The following is an 18,208-nucleotide window of genomic DNA, read 5'->3' as shown; positions in this document are numbered from 1 at the left end:
TTATTGTGACATTTTGAATGTTATAACCTGAAAACATTTTAAATCTTACTTACAACAGAATGTGCACTCCGTAAGCTTGCTGGTGGATGTGCCACTGCGTTAGCGAAGTCCTCTTCATTTTCATCTAAGTATTCCTGGAAAAAAGATATCACATGTCAATTCCTTATATACAAGGACACTTAGCCTAAAAGAGTATCTGCTCCACAAGAAGGATTTTGATTAGATATGTTCCCACTTCGGTAATATATCGGGCAAAAACAGCCATCTCATTATATAGACGGCCGCTAATAAAGATATAACGAGTCTTCCAACCTTCCCCTCACTAAAATCCCCCAACCACTTGTGCCTTCGGATAGCTGCTTTTAATCCAAGTTCTGTCCTGGGGTCCGTTCGGCAGGTGATGCAGTTATTGTCCTAAAAAACAACTTTTAAACTTGCAGCCCTGTGTCAAAGTGCCATGGCCTAGAGTATCTGTGCCCTAACCTTGCACCACCCCTGTCCCTCCTCCTCACTCTCTTCCTCATTAGGAATGCTCCAGGCAGGATTTTTCCTATTCCTCTGTAGTGACACTGCACAAGTGCCTTAACGATCCAGCCCATGTGCCGTGCTGACACAGGTGATGAATAGGAGAACACCTGCCTGGAGCATTCCTAATGATGAAGTGGGTGGGGAGGAGGGACAGAGAGGTTGTGTCAGCCTAATGCATACACAATCTAGGCCACGCCAGTTTGACACAGGGCTGAAAGTTTAAAAGTTGTTTTTTAGGACAATAACTGCATCACCTACCGAGTGGACCACAGGGCAGATTTTGGATTAAAAGCAGCTATCTGAAGGTACAAGAGGTTTGGGGGGGGGGCAGATTGTGGGTACAGAGTCACTTTAAATTGAAACAAATCAAGGTTGAACAGGTGAAAAAAGAACAGCTATATTTATACTGTATTTGAACTCTATGTCTGACATACAGTGCTGCCAACCACATACATGTGGTTGCCGGAGGGATATCTGGTTAGTCCTGTGTTTCGAGACTCTTTAATGAGGCTCCACAGCAGGGCCGGGACAAAGAGTAGGCAGGGGTAGGCGATGGCCTAGGGCGCCAAACAGCAGGGGGCGCCACCAGGCCGAACCCGGAAGCAGCATACAGGAGCTGATTACATCAGCCCCATGTCGGGAGATTCACAGCCTGTGTGAGTCTGCAGCTGCTGCTGTACATAGGAGGGGGGAGGGGCGGCCTCCTGCTGAGGACACTGCTGTGGCTGAGCTCCCACTCCCAGGAGGCGTCTGACTTGGTGCAGGACGGCAGCGTGGGGGAATGTGCAGCATTACTCATCCCCTGCTGCACATCCGCCTGCCTGTGGGAGCTGCTCAGCTGTCGGGCCAGAGAGGAGGAGGTGAAGAATGGCAGCCTGCAGACACAGCACATGGGGACCAGGAAGTGTCTGCAGCTCTGTCTGTCCTGGGCCTCTCATCTGCATTGTTGGCTTCATCACCAGCAGACCCCTCCATGACAGTCCCAGAATGGGAAGAAGGTGCAAGCGCCACACACCTAGATGGGAGGTAGCTGTTTTGTGTGTGTGTGTGTGTGTGTATATATATATATATATATATATATTGTACATAAATGTGTGTATCTGTGTGTGTGTATATATACATAAGTGTGTCCCTGTATACATGTATATATACTGCCTGTCTGTATACATATATGTGTGCCTGTGTGTGTATGTATACTGTACATAAAAGTGTATGTATATGCATAAATGTATGCGCATACATAAGTGTGTATACATAAATGTGTGTGTGTGTGTATATACATAAACATGTCTGTATACAGTATGTAGTTTTTTGTCTATGTATATTACTGGAAGGTATGTATAAGCTCAGGTTCACACTGCATTTTGTGTTCATGTTTCACAGTTTGAATAGAAAAGCGTAGGTGACTATGCTATTGTATATACAGTAATATAGGTCACTATGCTATTGTATATACAGTAATATAGGTGACTATGCTATTGTATATACAGAAATATAGGTGACTGCTATTGTATATACAGTAATATAGGTGACTATGCTATTGTATATACAGTAATATAGGTGACTATGCTATTGTATATACAGAAATATAGGTGACTGCTATTGTATATACAGTAATATAGGTGACTATGCTAGTGTATATACAGTAGCATAGGTGACTATGCTATTGTATATACACTATATACAATAGCATAGTCACCTATGTTACTGTATATACAATAGCATAGTCACCTATATTACTGTATATACCAGGGGTACTCAACAACTTTTAGTGAAGGTCCACTTACCGGGGTCTATAGTCAGGTGACGGTCCGAGCTGAACATCAGTAGGAAACGTGTTTTGTTACTTTTCACAAACGTTCAACTATTTATATACAGAATTGCTGCTTATTAGTGGGAAAACTGGCATTTTTTTCTCTCTCACCAGGCCTTTGATATTAGGTACAAAGGGGGTGACTGCTCTGGTAGTATATAGCCCCCCTGTTGCTCCCCCAGTAGTGTATAGTCCCCCTGTTGCTCCCCCAGTAGTGTATAGCCCCCCTGTGCGCTCTCCCCCAGTATTGTATAGCCCCCCTGTGCGCTCTCCCCCAGTAGTATATAGCCCCCCTGTGCTCTCACCCCCTGTAGTATATAGCCCCCTGTGCGCTGTCCCCCAGTAGTATATAGCCCCCTGCGAGCTCCCCCCAGTAGTATATAGCCCCCCTGTGAGCTCCCCCCAGTAGTATATAGCCCCCTGTGAGCTCTCCCCCAGTAGTATATAGCCCCCCATGTGCTCTACCCTTGTAGTATATAGTCCCCTGTGAGCTCCCCCCAGTAGTATATAGTCCCCTGTGAGCTCCCCCCAGTAGTATATAGCCCCCCCCTGTGCTCTCCCCCTGCAGTATATAGCCCCCTGTGAGCTCCCCCCAGTAGTATATAGCCCCCCCCTGTGCTCTCCCCCTGCAGTATATAGCCCCCTGTGAGCTCCCCCCAGTAGTATATAGCCCCCCTGTGAGCTCCCACCAGTAATATATAGCCCCCCCTGTGCTCTCCCCCTGTAGTATATAGCCCCCATGTGAGCTCCCCCCGGTAGTATATAGCCCCCCTGTGAGCTCCCCCCAGTAGTATATAGCCCTCTGTGCTCTCCCCTTTTAGTATATAGCCCCCTGTGAGCTTCCCCCAGTAGTATATAGCCCCCCTGTGCTCTCCCCCTGTAGTATATAGCCACCCCTTGCGCTCTCCCCCCGTAGAATATAGCCCCCTGTGAGCTCCCCCCAGTAGTATGTAGCCCCCCTGTAGTGTATATAGCCCTCTGTGAGCTCCGGCCAGTAGTATATAGCCCCCGTGCTCTCCCCCTGTAGTATATAGCCCCTGTGCTCTCCCCCTGTAGTATATAGCTCCCTGTGAGGTCCCCGCAGTAGTATATAGCCCCCCTGTGCGCTCCCCCCAGTAGTATATAGCCCCCTGTGAGCTCCCCCCCAGTAGTATATAGCCCCTGTGAGCTCCCCCCAGTAGTATATAGCCCCCCTGTGAGTTCCCCCCAGTAGTATATAGCCCCCCTGTGAGGTCCCCCCTGTAGTATATAGCCCCCTCTGTGCGCTCTCCCCTTATAGATGGCCCCCAGTCAAAAAAAAACAAACCAACCACAACTCACCTATCACCTCGCTCCCCGCCGCGCCTGTCTTCTTCTCCTCTCCTGGTCCGGCCCCCGGCTGATACGCGCTCTCTAGGGATGTCCCGGGGATTCCCCAGCAGAGCGCGCACCAGTCACCTCAGTGTACGCCGCCGGCCTGTACTTCCGGGAAGTTCAGGCCGGCAGCGTACACTGAGGTCTGTGGTGCGCGCTCTGCTAGGGAATACCCGCGACGTCCCCAGAGAGCGCGTATCAGCCGGGGGCCGGACCGACACTGCCCCCAGCCCCACAGGCGTACTGACATCTAAGGACAGTACGCCTATGGGGCGGGAGTCAGTGCGGTGGGGAGCGGGACCTCCTAACTTCACCGGGACGGACCGGATCCCGGGCGGTTAGGAGGTCTGACCAGGGGTCCGGTTAGCTGTCCGCCAGTTGAGGACCCCTGGTATATACAATAGCAGTCACGTATATTACTGTATATACACTAGCATAGTCACCTATATTACTGTATATACAATAGCATAGTCCCTTATTATTGTAGATACAATAGCATAGTCCCCTATATTACTGTATATACAATAGCATAGTCACCTATATTACTGTATATACAATAGCAGTCACCTATATTACTGTATATACAATAGCATAGTCACTTATTACTGTATATACAATAGCAGTCACCTATATTACTGTATATACAATAGCATAGTCACTTATTACTGTATATACAATAGCAGTCACCTATATTACTGTATATACAATAGCATAGTCACTTATTACTGTATATACAATAGCAGTCACCTATATTACTGTATATACAATAGCATAGTCACTTATTACTGTATGTACAATAGCAGTCACCTATATTACTGTATATACAATAGCATAGTCACCTAATATAGGTGACTGTGCTACTATTGTATATACAGTAATAAGTGACTATGCTATTGTATATACAGTAATATAGGTGACTGCTATTGTATATACAGTAATATAGGTGACTATGCTCTTGTAGATAGAGTAACACCTTGGTATTCGAAACACATTTCCCTCTGAAGTTTTGTTCGGTACTGGAACATTGCTTTCAGAAAATCGGGGGGAGAACTGTCAGGTTGTATTAAGGTGTTCAGACACCAAGGTTACAGGTTCTGGATACCCACTGCAAATACTACTGTATGTATTGGGGCTCATAATATAGTGTGGGGGCACTTTCAGGGCATTATACTGTCTGTGGCGCACCAATTCTGATAACACTGGGATCGGGGGGGGGGGGGGGGGCGCCATTTGCCTTCTCTGCCTAGGGCACCAAAACTTCTTGTCCCGGCCCTGCTCCACAGGCTCTTCTTTTGCATATTCATGTTTCCCAGGGGGCAATGCACCTAGGACTTCACTGCATTGAGCGCTTTCACTAGCAGCCGGCGGTGTTATCGTTTGGCTGGTCTCCCTGAGATCAGAGATCTGTTTCTCTTATAAACCACATACATGTGCAACTGCATTGCATAATTCAGTGCATTGGGAAATGCTCCCAATGAACATGCCTATGTTGCCCATAGAGTTCTATAGACTAGACATACGCCAAAATAGGTGTCCAGTTTGCCATTGGTTGCTATGCCTTACCTGTGGTAGACTACACATTTCAATACAACTAGATGCCACAATAAAATAAACTTTTATTTCAATGGAAATCAATGGCAGATGTGCAACTGTGTCAGTACAGTACAGCGAAGACTTAAACTTTTTCCGTGCTCCCGGCACCATAATGGTACATGGTGCTGGGTGTTACGATAATCCATTGCAGCAGATTCATTGTGAACATATCCATAGTGTAAAAAAAAAAAAAAAAAAAGTATTAGCCTTTGGCTCCGCATATTCCATTCTTTGAGTTTTGAGTTGTTATCTGAGCAGAACACACGTTAGAACCAACTGAGGAAACGTTATTAGTTTTTCCACTTCTTGGCTCACATTTGAGTTAATTTGCTAACAGTGATTCTCACAGTTTCCCCAACACTAGCAGACTGCGGAGAATAATAAGGGAAGACATATCCCGCAGCTCTGCTAATGATAATCAATAGTGTGAACATTTGGCGTTGCTTGATCTGGAGCGAACCAGGGCACTGCCTGATGTAATCAGCTAAGCTTTACTCGATATAAGATCACAGACTGCTTATAGGATCGCCATTGATGAAGGGATATCAACAAACATAGTGTTAATATGGTATCCGTATAATTAAAAAAAAATGTGTTTAATAGACCAGAGATGCAGCAATAAATCTCACTGTAGGACTTGATATATCTCCCTCATTGTTTTGGGGAATAAAAATTTACGTATTAATATTTGTTGCATTTTTTGTTTGTTGTGTTTTCCACATTGCAAATTATGTAAATCATTGAGTCTACGAAAAATGTCACTCACACACACACACACACACACGCACCACTTCCAATCAGCTGATTTAAGGGTCCGCTACACTTGTGCGCCTGTCAAGCACAGTGCTATATAGTTTGTAGTGTCTGCATCTGGTATTGCAGTCAATCAATTGAAGTGAATGGCACAAACTCCAATACCAGATACAGATACTGTGCTTGGCAGGAAGGCTACAACACTCTCATGAGCGCAGTGGCCCCTTAAATCACCTGATTGACAGGGGTGCTGAAAGTTGAACCCCACTGAACTAATATTAACAGCCTGCCCTAGGCCTATCCATTGCCGAGATAGCTGTCTTTTTATTAATATGGAAACAAGCTCTAAAAGCCCAGAGGTGTTCTCCCTGACTGCAAATGCCCAGCTATGCACATCCTACAGCTTGCCTGCAAGGCCCCATATGCTCACTTCTATAAGCCTCCAGCTGGTTAATTTACATCCACTAGGCATTACTTTCAAATTTACCTACTGAGAAATACTGCTCTGCAAACCTTACTTGACACGTGTGTGGTTTTCTGAGCTTCTTCCAGAAGCCTCAATGAATGGTCTGCTCTTGAGCTTTTGACAGCTTAGACAAGCCCTATAGTCAGCAGGAAGAAGTTCAGAGAATTGCACTGAACATGGTTTGCTCACACAGGATTTTATTTCAGAAGGAGTAGTTGAAAGTAAAGCATAGTGGAAGTCAATCAAACAGCTGGACGTAAATACAAGCAAGCACAGTGCTAAGATATACATAGATGGGCATTTGCGTACAGCGGGAACATCCCCTGGGCTTTTGGAGTTCATTTCCATATTAATAAAAACATGGTTATCTGAGTGCTGGAGGGCTCAATCTGTAAAAGCAATGTATGCATAAAATCAGACTGAGAAGCCCTATACAGCCAAGTACATATTTAACCCCCTAAAACCCCATGACAGACCCACTTACATGGCCTATTCTAGCATAGGTGATAAATATTTAGTAAGTATAGGTTCAACTGCCAGCACCCTTACTAACCAGCTGAATCTCATTGCCACTTGTTCACATGCAAGACAAGATAGCATGTAATAAAAAGCAAACCCTAAACACACACTGTTCTGAATGTATTGGTCGATCCTAAGCCCAACAGCTGAGCAACCCCCTCACAATGTTTTTGGAGCAGAAGATTTGGATGTGTGAGCCTACAGGCTTCTAATCAACAGAACTTAATGTCATTTGGAAGAAATGCAGAGTTTAATGAAAAGGCCCATCTGTATTTATTTCCTGCTATATAGAGTAGCGGCGAGTTAACAACATTTATTTCCAAATTTAACATTTGGAAATAACAAATACATTTACGCCAATAGATACAGTGGTACCTTGGTATTCAAACTGCTGAAAACGCAAACAATTCCGTTCTCAACCAATATTTCCAAGGAAATTTTGGTTCGGCACTCAACTACCTGCTCACCACCCAACCCGGCAGTCTTCTGAAAAGCCATGCTGCAACATACAACAGATCCCACACAATGACACTGACAAAGACACAATGTAAGCGTTACTGTGGTAACTGTGTAGCTTTAGGGTTTTTTTTGTTTTAAATGTACTGTGGGGGTTAAATTGTCCATTTTTTTATGAAACGTACAGGTACAGTAGTTAGCTACTGGTCGATACTGAAGCTAATTTACATTATTCTTATGGGAAGCAACTGCTTGGTTATCAAATTGCTCGGTACTCAACCAGATCAGATTGTGGGTGAGTACCACTATTTCAAAAATTCATTAAGTATAAAAAATTTGATGCCCTAATGAAGCTTGAAGACATATAGTGCCTCAACTTCCTATCTACCTACAGGAGAATTTTTGCCATTCTTCTCTGCATGTGCTCTCAAGCTGTCAGTTTGGATGGGACCATTGGTGGACAGCCATTTTCAGGTCTCTCCAGAGATGGTTAGTCGTGTTGGATTGGACAGGTGATGATCCCTGCTTGTTTTCCTCCTAATACGATGCTTAGAGTTGACACAAATTCAATCGTGGCCAATCCATCAGACCAAAAAATCTTGTTTCTGAATCCTTAAGGTGTTTTTTTTATTCAGTGAATTCCTTTTTGACTTTCATGTGTCTTTTGCTGAGTGTCTTTGGCTTCATTCTAGCCACTTTGCCATAAAGCCGAGATAAGTGAAGTGCTGCAGTGATGGCTGACCTACTGGAAGTCTCTCCCATCTGCACACAGGATCTCTGGAACCCCCAGTTACTTAGTTTGAGGAATTTACCATTGGTGACTATGATCAAGGTGTAAAAAAATTTCAAAGATGATCAAGAGAAATAAGAAGCCTCCAGAGCTTAATTTCAAGTGTCACGGCAAAAGATCTGAATACCTATGTCTGCACAAAATTTTAGTTTTTTCATTTTAATACAGTACGTTTACTAACATCTCTAACTTTCTGTTTTCGCATTCTCATTACAGCGAAACTCATATATTTATTTATTTTTTTAATTTGAGCACAAGGCCTCAAATTCATTTGGGCACCATTTCTACTGCCTAGGTTACCAAATGACCTTGTCCCGACCCTGCACATTCAGTCAAACAAAAAATGAAGAAGGGGTAAATGATCACAGTAGAGTTGAGCGAATTTACATTAGAAACGGAGCAAAGCGCTTTGTTTTCTTGGCAGTCGGCTTACGCGCTGGCTGCCTTTTTTCTCTGTGCCGCTAATCCTTGGGAGCCTAGTTTCCCAGGACTGGATCCAGCTTTTCCAGGCACGGAGCGGCACTGAGATAAAAGGCAGCTGGAGTATAAGCTGTCTGCTAAGCAAATGTACCGCTTTGCTCCATTTCTAGTGGAAACTGGGGAGTTTTTTTCGGAATAATCTAATGTCTATGGCCAGTGTATGTTTACTTTGTCACTTTGTCTGTTTGTTATATTACTCACCAGTCCTCCTGGAACAGATCTGCTTCTTATGCTTCCTGTTTCACCGTTCCCATCTGCAAGCTGTCTGCTGAGGTCCAGCTCTGACCGGCTGTGATCTGAAAAGGATATATATTATATAGGATTTATCAAACCGTAACATAAACTGATCTAAACTGCCCAGAGCAGCCAATCACTGGCCACGACCTATCAATGGTGGTGGGAAGACAACAGAGGGCAGGAGAAGACCGGAGGTGTGGACGAGTAATGTATAAGGGTAGCTTTACACACACCGTATCGCAGCAGATTTGATGCTGCGGATCCACAGCAGATCTGCAGAAGATTTGATGTAAATAACTGAACACAGCATCAAATCTGCACCATCAAACACAATTGACAAAAAAAAATCTGCACCATCAAATCTGCTGTGGATCCTGTACATGTGAATGCACCCTAATAGTTTATACAATCACGTATTGCCATTACATGTAGCGATGCATGCCTGACATCAGATGATTTTAGGTCTGGGCCTGAAGAAACAATTGACTGATCGTTGTCCTGATTCGTCCAGTTATTGCTCCGTGTAATAGGGCCCTATGGCTAGCATGTAACCTGAACCTTCAGAGCTTAATAGTTAAATACACAAGACATATGTGTGGGATAAGGGTGCAGATGGAGTGACAAATGGATCCCCTTTTTTCTATTTAACCTAGATGCCAAGGTTAGTTATCACAGCATCTGTAAGATTAACCCCTTAGGCCACCATGCCATTCCGATACACCATGGCCGTTAGGGGTATATGGAATGGATTCCGGGTCCTATCTGCTCTATACCCAGCACAGACCTGCTGCCAAAAGCCTGCAATGGCTCTGTGCTGGGTTAACTGTTTAAATGCCACCATCAAAACTGACAGCAGCATTTAAACACAATAAACGGACATCACTGGTGCTATTGTGGGATAAATCGGCTGATCCATTGTCATGGCCTGTACTATGGATCTTTACTGCTTTTCCTACAGCAAATATTAAAACGTGCTCCTAACTACTGCATCCCACTTAACCCACAGAGCTAGCGTGACAATATATAATTGCAATTCATGTACTGTATTCAAGGAATATGTAAAACATGAAATTACATGGATTGCTAGGAGGCTGCCTTGGCACCAAGCAGCAGGAAAAGACATGAATTGTTAATGTCTGAAGAAAGAGAAGAGCTTCTGCTCGCCTGATGTCAACATCTCTGACGGTTCTGAATTGTGGCTGATTATAGCCAGTACCCTCCTTTATTAAGCAGTTTCTGCAGATTCAGATAGCCCTAGTGCTGAAATTCATGGAGACTACAGTAAAAAAATATTTCAGCAGATGTATGAGCTGGTCTTGTGGGAGTTCAAAATGACAGGACTTTACCACAAGGGGAAAGCTGCAGACTGAGGGGCATATAGTGGAAGTAATCGAAACCTCAATGTGAAATAAAGATCTGTTCTCAGTTAAAAAAAAATGTTTTATATATGTGTGTGCTTGTGTGTGTGCTTGTGTGTGTGTCTGTGTGTCCCAACATTGTGCTGGTTCCAGAAATAAGACAATTACTGTATATGAATGGAGCATGCAGGGCCTCTCTTGCAGGGATCTCTTCTATGTAGCTATATAACATACAGTTTGCACTGTGCAGTTTCACACACTACGTTCTTGCAATCCGTTTTTACACACACAAAAAAAAAACGGATGGAAAAAATGGATGGTAAAACATATGCATTTGTGGGCATCTGTTTTGATCATTTTTTCCATTATAAGGCTATGTTCACACTACATATCTTTCCGGCCGTAGTGCGAACCGTGAATATACGCACGTAGTTTTAAAGGTTAATGCGTTCGCTTGAAAGTATACGATATACGCCCGCACAGTGCACACTATGTATGAGCTTAAGGCCGGAAAAATGAACAAGACCATTGTTTGAGGACGGAAATGTTCAAACTCACGGCCGTGGATTTCCATGTGGTCCCGTACGGAGTACTTATTTCAGCCAAATTGAACGTGATTTTTCGATCCAAAAGGTTCTGTGTGTTTTATTGGGCTGGGCGAAGATTTCCAAGTAAATGATCTGCCTCAGATCGCTTCGAAACAAGCTAGGAAGCATAACTGTACTACGGGCGTATGTTCGCGGTTCGTCCGCATGTTCGCAATCTGGCCGAATGTCTATTTTTCCCACTGCCGTACTTTCAGCCGCACATGTACGGCTGCGTACGAACTACGGCCGGACTCATACGTACTGTGAACATAGCCTTAAAGAGGATCAAAATGCATTCAGGTTTTTTTTTTTTTAGAATACACAAAAATATAATCTAAAAAATATAATATAAACGTTTTTGTGTATGTTTAAAAAAAAGATGCATTTTAATCCTTTTTTTTTTTATAGTGGAAGTCAATAGAAACACACAAATGCATCTGTTTTTCCATAATTTTTTTGTAAAGACAGATGAAAAAAAACGGATTACAGATATGTAATGTGAACCCAGTCCTACATGTGTGTTTTTTATTTTTTTTTTATTACATTTTTTTTGTTTCATTTGTTTAGCCAAAACCAGGGTTTCTGTTCCAGGCTAGGGACACATGGTATACCAGAAGCATTGGCCATCACTAAAGGGGTTTATAGTAAAATAGTTCGGTGTGCGGTATTAGCAACTTTACTCACTGTATATACTGACAGCAGCTCCCTGTATACCTCATAGAGCTAAAATCAGACTCCCCTCCTCCAGGCTGGGCTGCCCTGCTCGTTGGTAAGTCTGTCCATAAAATAGTTAACATTAAGGAGCATGTGACCATGCCCCACCCCCAAGAGTCTAACACTGTAGGATGGAGGATGCTAGGGGGTGGGGCATGGTCACATGTTCCTCCATGTCGGCCATCTTATGGACAGACTCACAACAGAGCAGGGCAGCACAGCCTGGAAAAGGAGAGTCTGATTTTAGCTTTACAAGGCCAAAAGGTAGCTGCTGTCAGTATATACAGTAAGTACTCTTACTAATACTGTACACTGAACAATTCTACTATAAAGTGTCCGACCCCTATAACCAATCGTAGGGCCTAAATCAGCTTTGTGCTTAACACTTCAGCTCAGTCCTATGTAAATGAAAGGAACTACGGTACAATACCATTAACCGCCCCTACCATATACTGTGCCTGGTAAAAAAAAAAAACACACACATTCTCCAGAGCCATATGTAAATTAAAAACACAAGTCATAGGAACACTGTACAACCTGTTTAATTAATTTTAGCATCAATATTTCCTGGAAAATGCTTTATATATTTTGTTATATTTTTTTTTTTGTTGAGGAACTGTAGCCCATAGCTATTTATACAAAGGTTATAGTTATAAAGTGGTTTTGTAAGGTTAACATACTTCCCTAAACAAGGGCAGCACTTTAGAGCTATAAATCTACCGCGCTGAGGGTTGAAATATGTGAGCTTATACTGTAAAAAAAAACCACAACACTGTAAAACCTCATCTATACAGAGCCTCGCAGCGATCAGCAGGAAGGTCGTCTACACGCAGAGAAACCAGCTTTTTCCTGTGTTTCGTAATGCAGGAACTCATCAATAAAACTCATCAAAACCTATTTTAGATGTCATAAAAAAACAATGTTTTGCGCACATGTACCACAATTACATTTCCTCTTGGGAAGAAGTGACCACAAACTCTTCTTCTGATATCTAAAATACACTGCAGAAGGAATTACTAGATGGATAGGCAAATGTCCATACATACAAATAAACTTTTCAAGGGACGGAAAATCAGCCACTAAAACCTGAAGCACTATTTATTTTATTTATGATATGCTGACTATATGACTAATATATATATATATATATATATATATATATATATATATATATATATATATATATAAACAAAACACAACAATCACTGAACTCAGGGAGAACAGTGAAAAATTCCAATGAAGTACTCATTTATGAGTCTCCATTGATTGTCCCATACAAAATTTAAATATGCAAAAAAAGGGGTCCGTGGAGCCTCAGTTACGAGTCTCAAAACACGGGAATATTCCCGTGTTTTGAGACTCGTAACTGAGGCTCCACGGACCCCTTTTTTTGCATATATATATATATATATATATATATATATATACACACACACACACACACAACAGATGATATACATACCAGACGCTATAGATACTCGAGATAAGGTCAGGGATGGAGTGCCAGAACCACTTCTTTTATGCCTTTTCGCTATGTCCTCTGGTATACTAGAACTTGTTTTCATTGCACTTCCTATTGACTGCTGGAAATACAAATCTGAGCATAAGCAAAAGCACTTTTTGTAAGTTTAATTCATACTTTTTTTTTTTTTCTAATGCAGAACTACCATCCTCCCTTTAAGGATCTGTTCACACTGAGTAAAAGTCAAACAGAATTCTGCACGGAGCCTCTGCCACAGACCCAGCTTGGAGTCCCGACTGCCTCAGTGTGTCAATGAGGTGCCTCATCACATGTCAATTTTTTGAGCAGAGAGCTGTGGAGAGCGGAGGCAAGCGAGGCATTCCATTGACCCACTGAGGCAGGCGGGATTTCGAGTGGATTCTGTGTCGGGGACTCCGCATGGAATTCTGCCAATTTTACTCAGTGTGAACATACCCTTAGACATGGAGTTCAAATTGTATATGCCTACAACAACACAATTAGGTCTTAGGAGCGTACTATGTATATATTAAAGAGGACCTGTGTATCAGTGGATGAGAACTTTATAATGCTTAAAGTGACACTGTCACCTCCTTTTTGCATTCTGACATCTCTACACAGGTGTAAAGGGTAAATTTTTTATTGGTTTTCATACCTTATTTTATATCATACATCATGGTGCTTGTTCAAGTAAAAAGTGATCTTTTATCAACAGCAGATTGTGTTAAGTGGGCGGGGCCTTGTGGCATTAGCGCCACCTAGCCCCGCCCACAACGCCACAGTTGGCCCCGCACCCTCATCGGACGAAAGGTCTAGAACAGGCCGGTCGAAAGGTCTTGACCCCACCCCCTTTACGTTGGCCAACCAATGGGCATCAAGGGGCGGGACCAACGGTGCCGTTGTGGGCGGGGCTAAGTGGTGCTAATGACGCAAAGCCATGCCCACTTAATACAATCTGCAGTTGATAAAAGGACACTTTTTACTTGAATAAGCACCATGACGTATGATATGAAATAAGGTATGAAAAACGCTAAATTTACCCTTTACACCTGTGTAGAGATGTCAAAATGCACAAAGGGCGTGACAGTGTCACTTTAAGCCCCTATTCCACGGGCCGACAGTGAGATGCAAACGAGCGCTGTGAGCACTCATTTGCTCCTCGTTCCCCACTGTGTGTGAATCCGGGGAGGGCCGCGGGGAGGTGCGGGGGGGCTGCCTAGGTTATCGCTGATTGTCCGGGCAGCCCATAGGATATAGCAGCAGTCTGCTGCCACCACCCCCGCTCCAGCGGCGGCAGCTCCTTTTCAACATGTTGAAAGACAAACGACTTCAACGATCAGCCAACATGAACAATATTGGTTGATCGTTGCCTCATATTCCACAGGGCAATTATCGGCCCTAATGGTCGATAATCGTTCACTGGAATAGAGCCTTTAGGGGGTGAATACTGAGTGAATGTGAAGAGGGTGTAAAAAACAGGGTCACCATCACCTAGCCTAGCATTCACACCACTTTTTGAACTAAGGTTCCCATCTATGGGGCTAGTTAAAGAGGACCTGTCTCCTTTAAGGTATAGCAGATAGTTTATCATATAGTAAAATATCAAGACAAACATTTCAGAATGCTGTAAAGTCATACTCATACTCATACTCACAGCCTTTTTCTACTTTCCTCTTGACACATTTGACTACAGAAGTCACACATTGGTATCAGGAGGAACAATGAAGAATACCGGGATAGTACCAGGAAACAGCCAAATATCAGGAAGGTAAATCTGAATTCTTGTATTATTTTACAACTTTCTGAAATGTTTTCCATGGGGCTGAACAATGGCTTTACCTTTAATGTTAGAGCAGTAAACTCCTTCTAGTGACATATACAAACATCTGATATTAATATTATTTATCTGCTTCTATCAAGAAGATTTGGGGCAATGTAGCTGTGCATTCATAGAGGAGATTTGGGGCAATGGAACAGAGAAACTAAGCTACAACAGTGATATAGATAGATGAAGAAATGAACCATCACAGCATGCTGGACCTAGAAATGACAGGGTATTAAATATGGACGTTTGGTTTCAGTTCACAGTAGGAAACACATGAACAACCTTTTCACATACAGATGACTAATGGTAGCATCCAGAATATTCTGGAATATTGTTTAAAGAGGACCTGTCACCCCCCGTGCCAGGGTGACAGGCTCCGGACCCCCCGTTAGAGCCCCCTATACTCACCTGATCCCGCCGGGTCCCGCTTCGGGGGCGGGAGCATGTCACCCAGGCACGGGGGGTTACAGGTTTCCTTTAACCCTTGGTCAATCCTGGAGTGGATATATTGTTTACAAGAGTTAATGTCTACTGGTTATAATTAGAGATGAGCGAAGCAGATTCATATGGCTGCATCCATGTTTTCCAGACATTTTCCATGTGGCCTGAGGGATCAGATGAGTTTTGCTTCATCTCTAGTTATAATCTATGCGGGTAAGTTTCATATGCCAGGTATGGGCTGTTTCTCAGTGTTCCTGTGTCGTTCCATTTGTGCATCTTAAACACATACATGTCAGTAGTTCTTTAATCAAATGAACCACGGCTGTCTGTTCTCCCTTTTTGGTGCATACTAGGTCATGCGCCTCGCCATGGTTGGTCATGGTCTTCCTATTAAAAGTGGATTGTGGAGGCATGGAGCAACTAAAAGGATGCGCCAGACATGTAAAATGAAGAAATAGGCACCACTTCTATTGGCTAAATGTGACATATTAGAAGGGGATGTCAGAAGAGGAAAAAAACACTATCAAACAAAACCCAAGACTCACCGTGTGGTTGTAATTGGAGGTTACACTTCGCTTACTTGGCGTAGGAGAACTACGATGCACTACAGCACTTGTGCTGGTCCTGGAACTGTTACCCTGAACGCCCGTTTGTGAATTGATACTGCCAGTAGGGTCTGTGGAATGGACACTTTCCCTGGAATTATAAAATAAAAAACTATAAAATATAACAGCAGACAAACTTTGTACTAAAATCAACATAAAAGCAAACCGTTTTTATGTAGACTTTGTATAAGAATTAATATATCATTTCGCATTTTTTCTTTACTGATTAAACAAGATAAAAATTTCGTTTTACTAGTTTGTTTTTTATTTTCTGATTGTAGGTTTTATTATTAAATGAACTTAAAAGTGAAAATTATTATGCTCTTCAAGGCGGGGAAAAACATACTTACCTAGCCCATGTCTGCTGTTGTCCCCTGCAGCTCCAGTACAAGACAGGACATACTAGAGGACTTGACAGTGGTAAATGGGAGCTACAGAGGTCCAGCGGAGAATCAGGGCTAGGTAATTTTTTTTTTCTATTTCCCTTGCCAGCATATTAATTTTTTCTAGGGTCTAAATACATGATTATGTGGGTGGCCATCTTGACAGAGCTGCTATTAACAGCATTCAGAGATTTAATGTACAGTAGCCATATGGAACAAAGAAAACAATAGCCGTAAGACGATCAGTGACTTTGATGGGAGAATATTATGATTATGATTTGTTTAGATGTCAAAGTGCGGGGAGGGGGCGGAGGGGAGCTGTGACCAACACATAAGGTCAACTACTGAGAAGTGATCTCTACAAAACAAGAAAGTGTTAGGTTATTATAAGGCTCAGGGGTCAATTGACAATTGCAAGATTTTAGGATCATATATTAACATAATGATACGTGACAAATAAGTATGTTCAGTTTTAATACTTGGTTTAAACAATAGATCATTGTCTTATGACACATTCCCTTTAACACTAGGAACACATAGTCCTATGAAAATTCAATCAATCGAACTGTTACCGAACAGAAATAGGAGAGCTGCGCTTTGATTCAGAGCGGGAGTCAACTTTAAAGCTTGCTTGACTGATTTCATCAACACCATCCTGACTATTGTGTAGAAACTCGGCTTGGGAAGCTTCAGGGAGACTGTGGATATCTTGTCTGGATCTCCTGTAAGACAGTAGTGTGTATGTGCCATGAAAGAAGAATGAGAATGTACTCATCACAGATGTTACCAGGCACATCTGGACAATCTGGACAATCTGATAACCCCCCAGACATTGCATTGTTAATGAATGCAAGAATAATTCCATCTGCAAACAAAAGTTAAATATCTAAGGCCTCATTCACATCTGTATCAAGCATCTCCCCTGTCATAGAGCAGAACATTAAAATTATAGTGCTGCTGGATTCATTATGGGAAGTCTGTTAGTTGATTTTATCATGATAGAGCTACACTCAGTTTTGGATAGATGATGGCAAATGTAATTTTAATATAGCTACAATTTTTAATTATGGCTACAAGTGGCCAGAAAGCATGGCTGATTCACTCACATGCCACATGCCACATGGAAATCCTGCCAGGGGCAATGCTAATGATGAGGAGGGCAGGGAGAATGGACGGAGGGGTTTTGTAAGCCTAGGGCACAGACACTCTAGGCCACGCAAATTTGGCAAAGGGCTGCAAGTTCAAAAGTTGTTTTTTAGGACAATAACTGCATCACCTGCCAAACCGAACCCAGGACAGATCTTTGATTAAAAGCAGCTATCTGAAGGTACAAGTGGTTTTGGGGGGTCAGATTGTGGGTATAGATTTGCTTTAAGAATGCAGGGCAGAGGCGTGGGTTTTGAAGACTAAGCATGACACTGAGAGCTGAGCCCCTATGTTAATCAAGCCTGAAAGGCAGGGGTAGATGAGCAAGGAGGCCAGAGATTCTGCGGCACTTGAGTGGCTCAGACATGCCTCCTGAACACTTGCGGCTGCTAATAAACAGACACACAAAGCCAACAGACCCTACTATCACTTGCAGGCATTTAGCTGTTTTAGTGCATTTTTTTTAAGTTTGCTCATCTATACTTACTAGAGATGAGCGAACTAGGTTCGGGTTCGAGTCCATCCGAACCCGAACGTTCGGTATTTGATTAGCGGTGGCTGCTGAACTTGGATAAAGCTCTAAGGTTGTCTGGAAAACTTGGATACAGCCAATGACTATATCCATGTTTTCCAAATAGCCTTAGGGCTTTATCCAACTTCAGCAGCCACCGCTAATCAAAT

General features: G+C 42.9%; 1 protein-coding gene across 4 annotated transcripts in view; it reads right to left on the bottom strand.

Moving 5' to 3' along the window:
• Positions 1-18,208, bottom strand: part of SYTL5 (synaptotagmin like 5) — a 159,590-nt gene that overhangs the window by 38,820 nt on the left and 102,562 nt on the right. For all 4 annotated transcript variants that reach the window (XM_069945560.1, XM_069945559.1, XM_069945562.1 and 1 more), the window contains 5 exons: positions 16,954-17,103; positions 15,939-16,089; positions 13,110-13,230; positions 8,953-9,047; positions 54-134 (listed from right to left, as the gene is read on the bottom strand). In XM_069945560.1, coding sequence (XP_069801661.1) covers positions 54-134; positions 8,953-9,047; positions 13,110-13,230; positions 15,939-16,089; positions 16,954-17,103 — 598 coding nt within the window. The remainder of the gene's footprint in view (positions 1-53; positions 135-8,952; positions 9,048-13,109; positions 13,231-15,938; positions 16,090-16,953; positions 17,104-18,208) is intronic.

Source organism: Dendropsophus ebraccatus, chromosome 11 (genome assembly GCF_027789765.1).
Source record: "Dendropsophus ebraccatus isolate aDenEbr1 chromosome 11, aDenEbr1.pat, whole genome shotgun sequence".
Taxonomy (NCBI): Eukaryota; Metazoa; Chordata; class Amphibia; order Anura; family Hylidae; genus Dendropsophus; species Dendropsophus ebraccatus.
The sequence above is the reverse complement of the archived record's forward strand: the minus strand, read 5'-3'. Positions and strand labels throughout refer to the sequence as shown.